Below are 13,826 nucleotides of genomic sequence, written 5' to 3' on the forward strand. Positions count from 1 at the left end.
ATACACAATCTATTTTATGTAGATTTTAATCCACGTAGGGATTGGTTGGAAACCCCTGGACTAAAGCCTCAATGTGCTCCTTCAACAGTGTCAACAAAAGTGGGATTTCTGAAGGACCGAATCAGGTAATTATGTTTTCTCCTAATCTTCCTGTTCTTTGGGCTCATACGAGCCTTAGAACCGGTTCTTCTGGCCCAGACGAGGAACCTGAACCTGGTTGTGGAAGTTACTGAACAGATAAAGGATTATCAATCCAATAGTTGGGTTAGCGTTGGCCTTTAGATGCTGGATTTAATTTACCGTACTGGCCTGAATATAAGACGGTGTTTTCTGCATTGAAATGAGACTGAAAAAGTGGGGGTCGTCTTACATTCGGGGTCTAGACGTTATACCCATTCACACCACTAGATGGTGCCAGATATCTTTAAAGCGAATGCTGAACTTAACTAAAAAACTTAAAAAATAGTATAAGAAAGAAAAGAGAAGAAAATAAGAGAAGAGATAACAGGAAAAGGAGAAACGTAGCGACAATCTGGAGAAAAGTGGGTGGAAGTTCGGCAGGTGAACCGGCAGCTGAGGAGAAGTTATGATGCAAACTTCAACATGACGATTTCAAATAGTCAAAATAACAAGCTTTTTCTCTTGAATGTATTGTTATAATCGTTTGTTTCAGATGTACCGTCATTATTTTCTGTATAAAAATTTAATTTGGTGTTCAAAAAGTCTTTCTTCAAACTTGAGTCTTGAAAAAGAGGGTGGTCTTATAATCAGGGTCGTCTTGTATTCGGGACAATACGGTAATCCCGTCAACCGTGGAAGTGGTGCAACGTTAATCTAACGTGGTTTTGGTTTAACGTTCTGGTCTTGGTTCTGGTTCTGGTTCTCCAGCGGAGCCGTGGAGTGGGACGAGGTCAAAGACGACGAGGTCTGGGCGCCGCTGGACGACCTGGACTTCTCCGAGGACGACAAGCTGGACGACTTTGAGGAGGAAGAGAGACCAGAAAGCCTGGAGGATTTGAACCCGGACGTGAAGCTCCCGGCGGCGTCTCCGTCCATGCCCGACGGGCCGCAGGGACCGGCGGGACCGGCGGGACCGGCGTCCTCCAGGGACCGGGACGACGTCCTGACGGCCCGGCAGCTCCGGATCGCCCTGTTCGCCCTCTGTGACGGACTCCGCCAGGCGTCCAGGGTCTTCTCCACAGACATGGACGTGATCCGGGCCTGGCTGAAGGAGGCCCGGCGGCGCTGGAGGAGAACCGGACCCAAGGTAAAGGGTCCTTTAAAACCAAAGTTCTGAAGTTCTTTAATCAGGGACTAAAGTTCTAAAGTTCTTTAATCAGGGACTAAAGTTCTTTAATCAGGGACTAAATTTGAAGCCTGAATTATGGTTCTGCGTCAAATCAACGCGTGCCCACGCCGTCACCGTGACGCCGTCACCGTGACACCGTCACCGTGACGCCGTCGTGAACCTTCGGACTTCTCCGTCACTCCATTTCTCCGCGGTGCAGTTCCGTCTGCATGTGGTCTGCGTCGCCTCCACGCCTAGTTACAATTTTCAGGAGGAGCATGTCACTGACGTCATCATGTATTTGTTTCTTTACTCCCTGCAGGAGGCCCCCAGCCCCGGGACGGAGCGCCTGCTAGCCTGCTAGCTTGGGCTAATATATTTGTTTCTTTACTCCCTGCAGGAGGCCCCCAGCCCCGGGACGGAGCGCCTGCTAGCCTGCTAGCTTGGGCTAATATATTTGTTTCTTTACTCCCTGCAGGAGGCCCCCAGCCCCGGGACGGAGCGCCTGCTAGCCTGCTAGCTTGGGCTAATATATTTGTTTCTTTACTCCCTGCAGGAGGCCCCCAGCCCCGGGACGGAGCGCCTGCTAGCTTGGGTCCTGTCCATGCGGGAGCAGCAGCTCCCCATCACCGAGAGCAACCTGTTCCACAAGGCGTCGGCGCTGAAGAAGAAAGGTTCCTTCAGCGAGTCGTTCCGCATCTCCTACGACTGGGCCGTCGGCTTCTTCCTGCAGCACCGGCTGGGCGTGACGAGCGCGGGCCGTGCGGCGGCGCTGGCCCGGCCCCTCCCGCCCTCCCTGGAGGCCAAAGTCTCCGCCTTCAGGCGCTTCACCCACCGGGTCTACCGGCGCCACCAGCTGACGGAGACGTCGGTCGCCGCCGTGGACGAGCTGAGTTTCTTCGTGGACCTGAGGTTTGTTGTGATTGAATTGATCACCCTGGGTTTGTTGATTGAGCTGGAAAAGTTAAATAAAGACACAAGACTGGGATAGAATTAAAGAGGTCTCATGAGGGAGATCTAGCAGAGCAGAGCTCCTGCAGCCTGCTTGTTCAATCGTCCCGCCAGATCTACCGCTCTCTGTACTGAGAACGAAAAAACGTACGAAGAAACACACGAAAAAACATACGAAAAAACGCGTGAAAAAACGTACGAAAAACCGCATGAAAAAACCGCACCAAAAAAACGCACAAAAAAACGTACGAAAAAACGTACGAAAAATCGTACGAAAAATCGTACGAAAAAACGCAAGAAAAAACGCACGAAAAAACGTACGAAAAAACGCACATAAAACGCATGAAATAACGCACGAAAAAACGTACAAAAAAGCGCACAAAAAAACACACGAAAAAGCGCACGAATGTACGAAAAAACGCACGCAATAACGCGTGAAAAAACGTACGAAAGGAAGAACAAAAAACGCCACGAAAAACCGCACGAAAAAACGTACGAAAAAATGCACGAAAAAATGTACGAAAAAACGCATGAAAAAACGCACGAAAAAACGTACTAAAAAACGTACGAAAAAACGCACGAACGCACGCAAAAACGCACGCAAAAACGCACGCAAAAACGCACGAAAAAACGTACGAAAAAACTTACGAAAAATCGCACGAAAAAACGCAAGAAAAAACGCGTGAAAAAACGTACGAAAAACCGCATGAAAAAACCGCACCAAAAAAACGCACAAAAAAACGTACGAAAAAACGTACGAAAAATCGTACGAAAAATCGTACGAAAAAACGCAAGAAAAAACGCACGAAAAAACGTACGAAAAAACGCACATAAAACGCATGAAATAACGCACGAAAAAACGTACAAAAAAGCGCACAAAAAAACACACGAAAAAGCGCACGAATGTACGAAAAAACGCACGCAATAACGCGTGAAAAAACGTACGAAAGGAAGAACAAAAAACGCCACGAAAAACCGCACGAAAAAACGTACGAAAAAATGCACGAAAAAATGTACGAAAAAACGCATGAAAAAACGCACGAAAAAACGTACTAAAAAACGTACGAAAAAACGCACGAACGCACGCAAAAACGCACGCAAAAACGCACGCAAAAACGCACGAAAAAACGTACGAAAAAACTTACGAAAAAACGTAAGAAAAATCGCACGAAAAAACGTACGAAAAAACGTACAAAAAAACGCACGAAAAAACGTACGAAAAAACACGCAAAAACGCACGAACTTACGCAGAACGCACGAAAAAAACGCACGCAACAACGTACGAACTCACGCAAAACGCACGCAAAAACGCACGAACGCACTCACGAACGCACGCAAAATGCACGAAAAAACGCACGAACGCACGCAAAAACACATGCAAAAACGCACGCAAAAGCTCGCATGCAAAAAAGAACATGTTTATTACCTTAGAAAAGGGGAGGGGGATGGCCCAACTTTTACGGCTGGGGGCTTTTCCTTATCTGTGTCTGGTGAGAAGTCAGAGGAATAAATGCACCTCTGTTTCACATAAAGAAACATTTAGTTAATCAGCACATGCATTAAATGTTTACAGGTTGTACACAATACAATATTACTATATAATTATTATAATTATTATTTACACATATTGTATTACATATTCAGTTTGATTTAAAATTATTTTTTATTCAACAGGTTAGCGCAGAACAAGCTAACCCGCGCGGAGGCGCTGGAGCTGACCGGCTCGTCCCCGCTGGTCACCGTGTACCTGGCGGCGCTAGCCGACGGCACCTTGCTACCGTCGCTGCTGCTAACGGCCCGGACGCTGCCGGGGAAGGCCCTGCCGGCGTCCGTCCTGCTGGAGACGAGTCCCCCGGGCCCGGAGGACCCGCTGGACCTGTGGGTCCGGACGGTCTGGCGGCGCCACCTAGCCGCGCTAACGCCGCGCTGCAAGTCCATGCTAGTGCTGGACCGGCACCGCGACCACCTGGGGGAGACGGTCCTGTCCTCGGTCGGGGGACTGCGCTGTCTCCCCGCCGTCCTCCCCGGGGGCGTGTCCTCCCGTCTGCAGCCGCTGGACGTGTGTCTGAAGCCGGTCCTGACGCGGTTCCTGCTAGCGCGCTGGGCCCGGTTCACCGCCGGGGACACGCCGGCGCTGGAGGACGAGACGCCGCAGCGGCTGCAGGACAACGTGACAGGGCTGCTGGTGGACTGGCTGGTGGACGCGCTCGTCCTCCTGGAGACGCTGCCGCAGCTCTGGAGACAGAGCTTCGTCCTCACGGGACTCCTGCCCGAGACCGAGACAACCGAGGACCCGGGGGACAGAACCGGACAGAGACCTGAGGACGTCCAGGCCAGACTCCTGGAGACGCTGACGGAGACACTCCTCGGGGACGAGGGGACGGCGTCTCGTTGGACCGACCGCCTGGAACTGGAGGACGAAGACGAGACCGACGTGGACGAGCAGGACAAGGAAGAGGAAGACATGGAGGTGGAGGACAGAGGGACGGAGACGGGGGGGACGGGGGACAGGAAGGACGAGGAGGAAGACGGGAAGGACACCGGTGTCAGGGACGAGGACGGGAAGGAGGAGCAGGAAATGGACACGAGAGGACTAGGGTCAGGAAAGGAGGACAAGGAAGTGCCTGGGACAAAAGAGGACAAGGAGGAAGTGTTTGGGACATTAGACAAGGACAAACAGGAAGTACCAGGGACAATAGAGAAGGACAGGGAGGAACCAGGGACTATAGGGGACGGGGGAAGAGAACCCGGGCTACTCGGGGACGACCAGGAGGAAGCGAAGACGACGGCGGAGGACAGCGAGGAGGAGGACAGGGACGTCCAGGACAGGACGGAGCTGAGACAAGAGAGACGAGAGACACGGATCGTCATCGGGGAGGAAGTCGGAGACGAGTGGAAGCTAACGTCCCCCGACGAAGAGGAGGAGGACCGGGTGGACGAGAGCTGAGGGACAGACGGGGGGACGAAGGTCCAGGAACTGGTTCTAGGACGAGGACCGGGGGACAGACGGGGTCCAATCATGTCCACAGACAGTTTTCACTAATGACTGAGATCAAAGCCTCTCCGACCGGCCAATCAGAGCCCAGGAGCGGTAAATGTGGGCGGGGCTACAGCGTCCCTGAGGACAGAGACTCCGTTAGCCGTTAGCCGCTAGCCGCCGTTAGCCGCCGTTAATTGTTGCAATTTGTACCAAGTAAATAAAGATGTTTTCAAAAACTGGCTGTTTCTGTTTAAATCCAGACAATAGAGGACGGGGAGGAAGTACTTCCTGCAGGCAGGTGGAAGCAGCAACGGGATGACCAGACGCCCGCCCTCCAAATCTACATTTAGATACTCTAGGAACTACGAGTAAACCTGCACTCTGAGAGCAGAGAGCTCTGCCAGGAACATAAGGCACTATCAGGTCTTGTAAATACTGCGGAGCTAAGCCGTTTTGGGCTTTATATGCAAGTAATAATTTTTTTTATTTTTATTTTATTTATTTTTTTTAAACTTCTTTTTAATGGGGTTTTGCATTTTTCAAAACATACAGAAAATAGAAAATTAAAACTGCATGGTTTCATACATAAATATTTTGATACAATAGAAACAAAGGCATTCAAACGAAAAAAGAAGAAAAAAAAAAGGGGGTGTCATGTTACATCCGTTTTTTCATTCATTTTCTCCTACATGGGTCTTTCTTGTTAAAATAATCCATAAAAGGTTGCCATATGGAGTAAAACATGTGTTCCTTCTCTCTTAATGAGTATTTTATTTTTTGCTAGCTCCAAGTATTGCATTACATTGTTCAACAAGGCTGCATGAGTTGGGGTTTTTTTCTGCTTCCAATTAAGCAGTATCAATCGTCTTGCTAATAATGTTACAAACCGAGTAATGTTGTTTTGGTTAGATGAGAGTTGTACAGTGATAGCTTTCACTCCAAACAATGCTAACAATGGATCCAGTAGAATCGGTCTTTATATGCAAGTAATAAAAGTTTAAATTGGATTCTGAATTTTACGGGTAACCAATGGAGCGACGCTAACACTGGAGAGACGTGGTCTCTCCTGCTAATTCCTGTCAGTACTCGTGCTGCTGCATTCTGGATCAGCTGGAGCCTATTCAGCAAATTACTTGGACATCCTGCTAACAACACATTACAGTAATCTAGTCTAGAAGATACAAACGCATGAACTAGTTTTTCTGCATCACTCTGTGAGAGGATTTTCCTAATCTTTGCAATATTACGGAGATGGAAAAACGCTATTTTACAAACCTGAAAAAACTACTCAAGTACTGAGTAACTGTTGAGTAACGTCTGATTTATTTCAAACAGACAAAAGTACAAAATAATCATCTTCAGGAAAATTAAATCAATAAAATAATAAAATTAATAAAAAATAAATAGCTTAAATTGAAATAATGTTAAGTTAATTCAAGTACTTTAATAAATAATAAATAAAATAATATCAAATCAAACTTTATTTATATAGCACTTCTCATACAAATAATGCAACACAAAGTGCTTAACATAAAACAAATAAACATAAAACTTATTAATGCGCCCCCCCCCCTCCCTGCAGACACAAGCACACTACAATTCACCCAGGTTATACACACAGACACACACACACACACACACACAGACACATGGTGCAGACATGGCTAGGCACAGAGGATCCAGGTGAGGAAACGGTAACAGGGAGCCGTCCAGGCCAGGAGGTCTCATAGCCCGCAGCTACAAGGGGGGGGGCCACAGAGACCATCCCGGCCCGGACAGAAAGAGGAGTCCACACCACAGCGGTGAAGCCGTGGTGCAGAGCTCCACAACCATCCAGGCCAGAACCACCCCCAGGACGACCCCCTGCAGGCCAGAGTCACTCCCAGCATGGAGGCTCCCCATGAGGAAACACTGGAGATAAAAGCTACAAGAAAACAGGATAAAATACACTAAAGGAGTTTATAAAAAACATAAAAACATAAAACATACAAACATAAAATCCTAAAAGTATGTCTAGAAAGTAAGACATTAAAAACTAAAATAATAAGACAGTAAAATGTATAAAATAGACCATAAATAACAACTAAAATATTTAGATAAAACATTGAGATTAAACAAAAATAAAATACGATAAGAAAGGATAAACTAAATATAAAACAGAGCAGTAAGATTCAATAAAAATAAGGGTGAGCATAAAAAATGTAAAAGAGTTAAATGAGTCAGTTAAAAGCCTGATTAAAGAGATGGGTCTTGAGCCTCTTTTTAAAAACATCAACAGTCTCTGCAGCCCTGAGGTAATAACAGAATAAAAAATAAATTAAGCACAAGTAGCACAATATTTCAAGCCTTTGTACTTTTCTTTTTTAACCAGCAGAACTAGAACAAACATGAACTCATAGAAACTCTGTGTGTGTTTGAGTCTGTGTAAATGTGACAAAACATGCAAAAACAAACATTTATACCAAAGAATCACCAGTGATGTCATGAGATCGACGCATACGTGGATAAAAGGGATAAAAGAAAAGTAACAGCTCAACGTAGCCTAATGTAGCGGAGTAAGAGGAACAGTTTCTTCTTCACAAATCTACTCAAGTAAAAGTAAAAACTATATGATTCAAAACTACTCCTAAAAGTACAACATTTCCCAAAACTTACTCAAGTAAATGTAACGGAGTAAATGGAACTCGTTACTACCCAGCTCTGCAGTGATCACACCGTCCTACCACGGCTCCGTCTCCATAGCAACGGCGGTGCATTCCTGCTCCACCTAAACATGGAAATGAATCTGAATCTGGTTCAAAGTGAAAATGGTGAAAATGGTGAACTATGAACGTGAACTGTTCATTTTTAAACTACTGAACTTTGAACTGGTTCATGAAGGAGGAAGTTTCACAATCTGGTTCTGGTTCTGGTTCTGGTTCTGGTTCTGCTGAGTCTGCAGGTTCTGGTTCTGGTTCTGGTTCTGGTTCTGCTGAGTCTGCAGGTTCTGGTTCTGGTTCTGGTCCTGGTTCTGGTTCTGGTTCTGCTGAGTCAGCAGGTTCTGGTTTTATTTTATTTATTTAAAATGGGACAGTGCATATTAATGAACATTCACATGTAAATATGCCAGATTATAGCCTCAGGCTAATTTCCATCTGTAGTCCCCTGGCAGGTTGATGGTAACATGAACATAAACGAATCAGAAAAAACAAAGACAGAAACACATAATACCACAACACAACACGAAAGTCAGTACAAAGAGTAAAAACAGGAGACCAACGACCAGTGTGTAAACGAGTCTAAACAGTAGAGTACAGTTATTCTTTTTTTTCTCCTTTCAATTCTTTTACTTGTTTCAAAGGTTTATTCTAAAACAAACATGGTAAATATACATTAATACAAATACATTTATAATTAAACGAGGTTGATAAAGAGACACTAGATTAACTCTGTATGTTTATTAAAGAGAACTCTGTATGTAAACCTGAGAATAAAGTGTGTAGATTGAATGTCCCAGGACAATTATACAGTAATATAACATGAAAATAAGGTACAGACAATTATAAATAAATTAAATACATGACATTTAAGTAAAATAATACAACAAAGTCCATCATACGAGGGTAAGTAAAGATATCAGTGTCTAAATCAGAGGGAAATGTCTTAACACTTCATACATTTTTATGCTTTTGTTTCAGTTATTAGTTTTAAAGATTTTAAATATAATCCAAATTCATTAAAAAAAAAACAACAAATTAGGGGGATGACTTTAAATATCTATTTTTATGAATAAATAATTTGTCTAAACAGATTATTAAATTACAACAGTTCATCACTTCTGTTTTGTAAAAACCTGCCAAATGTTAATAATCTCTAGAAATAGAAGTTTGGAAAAATAAAATAATAAAGAATAAAATCCTTCACTTTATCCGTTTGTGAAGCCGGAAAATAAAAACACATGAGAAGAATATTTGGTCCGTAGTTTCTATGTCATTTTCACAGAATTAACAAATATCATCAAAACCAAAACGTGATCTGAGTGTTTCTTTGGAAGGATATTTCCATCCATCATCTTACCCGCTTTATCCCTTGCGGGGTCACGGGGGTCTGCTGGAGCCTATCCCAGCTCATTTCAGGTGAGAGGCAGGAGTTACACCCTGGACAGGTCACCAGTCCATCACAGGGCCACATAGAAACACACAAACCATGCTCACAATCACACTCACGCTCACACCTACGGGCAATTTAGAATCACCAATTAACCTAATATGCATGTTTTTGGACTGTGGGAGGAAGCCGGAGTACCCGGAGGAAACCCACGCAAGCACGGGGAGAACATGCAAACTCCACACAGAAAAGCCCCTGCCGGGCCTGGGAGTCGAACCGGGAACCTTCTTGCTGTGACTGACTCAGGTCCCCCCCCCCTCTAGACTGATCAATGACTCAGGTCCCCCCCCTCTAGACTGATCAATGACTCAGGTCCCCCCCCCCCTCTAGACTGATCAATGACTCAGGTCCCCCCCCCCCCCTCTAGACTGATCAATGACTCAGGTCCCCCCCCCCTCTAGACTGATCAATGACTCAGGTCCCCCCCCCCCCTCTAGACTGATCAATGACTCAGGTCCCCCCCCCCCCCCTCTAGACTGATCAATGACTCAGGTCCCCCCCCCTCTAGACTGATCAATGACTCAGGTCCCCCCCCCCCCCCTCTAGACTGATCAATGACTCAGGTCCCCCCCCCCCCCTCTAGACTGATCAATGACTCAGGTCCCCCCCCCCTCTAGACTGATCAATGACTCAGGTCCCCCCCCCCCCCTCTAGACTGATCAATGACTCAGGTCCCCCCCCCCTCTAGACTGATCAATGACTCAGGTCCCCCCCCCTCTAGACTGATCAATGACTCAGGTCCCCCCCCCTCTAGACTGATCAATGACTCAGGTCCCCCCCCCCTCTAGACTGATCAATGACTCAGGTCCCCCCCCCCCCTCTAGACTGATCAATGACTCAGGTCCCCCCCCCCTCTAGACTGATCAATGACTCAGGTCCCCCCCCCTCTAGACTGATCAATGACTCAGGTCCCCCCCCCCCCCCTCTAGACTGATCAATGACTCAGGTCCCCCCCCCTCTAGACTGATCAATGACTCAGGTCCCCCCCCCCCCCCTCTAGACTGATCAATGACTCAGGTCCCCCCCCCCCCCTCTAGACTGATCAATGACTCAGGTCCCCCCCCCCTCTAGACTGATCAATGACTCAGGTCCCCCCCCCCCCCTCTAGACTGATCAATGACTCAGGTCCCCCCCCCCTCTAGACTGATCAATGACTCAGGTCCCCCCCCCTCTAGACTGATCAATGACTCAGGTCCCCCCCCCTCTAGACTGATCAATGACTCAGGTCCCCCCCCCCTCTAGACTGATCAATGACTCAGGTCCCCCCCCCCCTCTAGACTGATCAATGACTCAGGTCCCCCCCCCCTCTAGACTGATCAATGACTCAGGTCCCCCCCCCTCTAGACTGATCAATGACTCAGGTCCCCCCCCCCCCCCTCTAGACTGATCAATGACTCAGGTCCCCCCCCCCCCTCTAGACTGATCAATGACTCAGGTCCCCCCCCCCCCTCTAGACTGATCAATGACTCAGGTCCCCCCCCCCCTCTAGACTGATCAATGACTCAGGTCCCCCCCCCTCTAGACTGATCAATGACTCAGGTCCCCCCCCCCTCTAGACTGATCAATGACTCAGGTCCCCCCCCCCCCCTCTAGACTGATCAATGACTCAGGTCCCCCCCCCCCCCCTCTAGACTGATCAATGACTCAGGTCCCCCCCCCCTCTAGACTGATCAATGACTCAGGTCCCCCCCCCCCCCTCTAGACTGATCAATGACTCAGGTCCCCCCCCCCCCTCTAGACTGATCAATGACTCAGGTCCCCCCCCCCTCTAGACTGATCAATGACTCAGGTCCCCCCCCCCCCCCTCTAGACTGATCAATGACTCAGGTCCCCCCCCCCCCCCCCTCTAGACTGATCAATGACTCAGGTCCCCCCCCCCTCTAGACTGATCAATGACTCAGGTCCCCCCCCCCCCTCTAGACTGATCAATGACTCAGGTCCCCCCCCCCCCTCTAGACTGATCAATGACTCAGGTCCCCCCCCCCCTCTAGACTGATCAATGACTCAGGTCCCCCCCCCTCTAGACTGATCAATGACTCAGGTCCCCCCCCCCCTCTAGACTGATCAATGACTCAGGTCCCCCCCCCCCCCTCTAGACTGATCAATGACTCAGGTCCCCCCCCCCCCCTCTAGACTGATCAATGACTCAGGTCCCCCCCCCTCTAGACTGATCAATGACTCAGGTCCCCCCCCCTCTAGACTGATCAATGACTCAGGTCCCCCCCCCCCCCTCTAGACTGATCAATGACTCAGGTCCCCCCCCCTCTAGACTGATCAATGACTCAGGTCCCCCCCCCCCCCTCTAGACTGATCAATGACTCAGGTCCCCCCCCCTCTAGACTGATCAATGACTCAGGTCCCCCCCCCCCCCTCTAGACTGATCAATGACTCAGGTCCCCCCCCCCCTCTAGACTGATCAATGACTCAGGTCCCCCCCCCCTCTAGACTGATCAATGACTCAGGTCCCCCCCCCCCCCTCTAGACTGATCAATGACTCAGGTCCCCCCCCCCTCTAGACTGATCAATGACTCAGGTCCCCCCCCCTCTAGACTGATCAATGACTCAGGTCCCCCCCCCTCTAGACTGATCAATGACTCAGGTCCCCCCCCCTCTAGACTGATCAATGACTCAGGTCCCCCCCCCCTCTAGACTGATCAATGACTCAGGTCCCCCCCCCTCTAGACTGATCAATGACTCAGGTCCCCCCCCCCCCTCTAGACTGATCAATGACTCAGGTCCCCCCCCCCCCCTCTAGACTGATCAATGACTCAGGTCCCCCCCCCTCTAGACTGATCAATGACTCAGGTCCCCCCCCCTCTAGACTGATCAATGACTCAGGTCCCCCCCCCCCTCTAGACTGATCAATGACTCAGGTCCCCCCCGCCCCCCTCTAGACTGATCAATGACTCAGGTCCCCCCCCCCCTCTAGACTGATCAATGACTCAGGTCCCCCCCCCCCCCCCTCTAGACTGATCAATGACTCAGGTCCCCCCCCCCTCTAGACTGATCAATGACTCAGGTCCCCCCCCCCCCCTCTAGACTGATCAATGACTCAGGTCCCCCCCCCCCTCTAGACTGATCAATGACTCAGGTCCCCCCCCCCCTCTAGACTGATCAATGACTCAGGTCCCCCCCCCTCTAGACTGATCAATGACTCAGGTCCCCCCCCCCCCCCTCTAGACTGATCAATGACTCAGGTCCCCCCCCTCTAGACTGATCAATGACTCAGGTCCCCCCCCCCTCTAGACTGATCAATGACTCAGGTCCCCCCCCCCTCTAGACTGATCAATGACTCAGGTCCCCCCCCCCCCCTCTAGACTGATCAATGACTCAGGTCCCCCCCCCCTCTAGACTGATCAATGACTCAGGTCCCCCCCCCCCCCCTCTAGACTGATCAATGACTCAGGTCCCCCCCCCCTCTAGACTGATCAATGACTCAGGTCCCCCCCCTCTAGACTGATCAATGACTCAGGTCCCCCCCCCCCCCTCTAGACTGATCAATGACTCAGGTCCCCCCCCCCCCTCTAGACTGATCAATGACTCAGGTCCCCCCCCCTCTAGACTGATCAATGACTCAGGTCCCCCCCCCTCTAGACTGATCAATGACTCAGGTCCCCCCCCCCTCTAGACTGATCAATGACTCAGGTCCCCCCCCCCCTCTAGACTGATCAATGACTCAGGTCCCCCCCCCCCTCTAGACTGATCAATGACTCAGGCCCCCCCCCCCTCTAGACTGATCAATGACTCAGGTCCCCCCCCCCTCTAGACTGATCAATGACTCAGGTCCCCCCCCCCTCTAGACTGATCAATGACTCAGGTCCCCCCCCCCCCCCTCTAGACTGATCAATGACTCAGGTCCCCCCCCCCTCTAGACTGATCAATGACTCAGGTCCCCCCCCCCCCCCTCTAGACTGATCAATGACTCAGGTCCCCCCCCCCCCTCTAGACTGATCAATGACTCAGGTCCCCCCCCCTCTAGACTGATCAATGACTCAGGTCCCCCCCCCCCCCCTCTAGACTGATCAATGACTCAGGTCCCCCCCCTCTAGACTGATCAATGACTCAGGTCCCCCCCCCCCCCTCTAGACTGATCAATGACTCAGGTCCCCCCCCCCTCTAGACTGATCAATGACTCAGGTCCCCCCCCCCCTCTAGACTGATCAATGACTCAGGTCCCCCCCCCCTCTAGACTGATCAATGACTCAGGTCCCCCCCCCCCCCCTCTAGACTGATCAATGACTCAGGTCCCCCCCCCCTCTAGACTGATCAATGACTCAGGTCCCCCCCCCTCTAGACTGATCAATGACTCAGGTCCCCCCCCCCTCTAGACTGATCAATGACTCAGGTCCCCCCCCCCCCTCTAGACTGATCAATGACTCAGGTCCCCCCCCCCCTCTAGACTGATCAATGACTCAGGTCCCCCCCCCCCCTCTAGACTGATCAATGACTCAGGTCCCCCCC

The 13,826-nt window shown here is 49.7% G+C and overlaps 1 protein-coding gene across 1 annotated transcript in view; it reads left to right on the plus strand.

Annotated features, from left to right (window-relative positions):
* Nucleotides 1-5,458, plus strand: part of pogzb (pogo transposable element derived with ZNF domain b) — a 35,336-nt gene extending 29,878 nt beyond the window's left edge. The window contains exons 20-23 of the mRNA XM_061717798.1: nt 89-125; nt 889-1,267; nt 1,845-2,200; nt 3,914-5,458. Of these exons, the coding sequence (XP_061573782.1) occupies nt 89-125; nt 889-1,267; nt 1,845-2,200; nt 3,914-5,186 (2,045 nt within the window). The 3' untranslated portion in view covers nt 5,187-5,458. The remainder of the gene's footprint in view (nt 1-88; nt 126-888; nt 1,268-1,844; nt 2,201-3,913) is intronic.
* Nucleotides 5,459-13,826: the final 8,368 nt, after the last annotated feature.

This window comes from Cololabis saira, chromosome 3 (assembly GCF_033807715.1).
Source record: "Cololabis saira isolate AMF1-May2022 chromosome 3, fColSai1.1, whole genome shotgun sequence".
NCBI classification, from domain to species: Eukaryota; Metazoa; Chordata; class Actinopteri; order Beloniformes; family Belonidae; genus Cololabis; species Cololabis saira.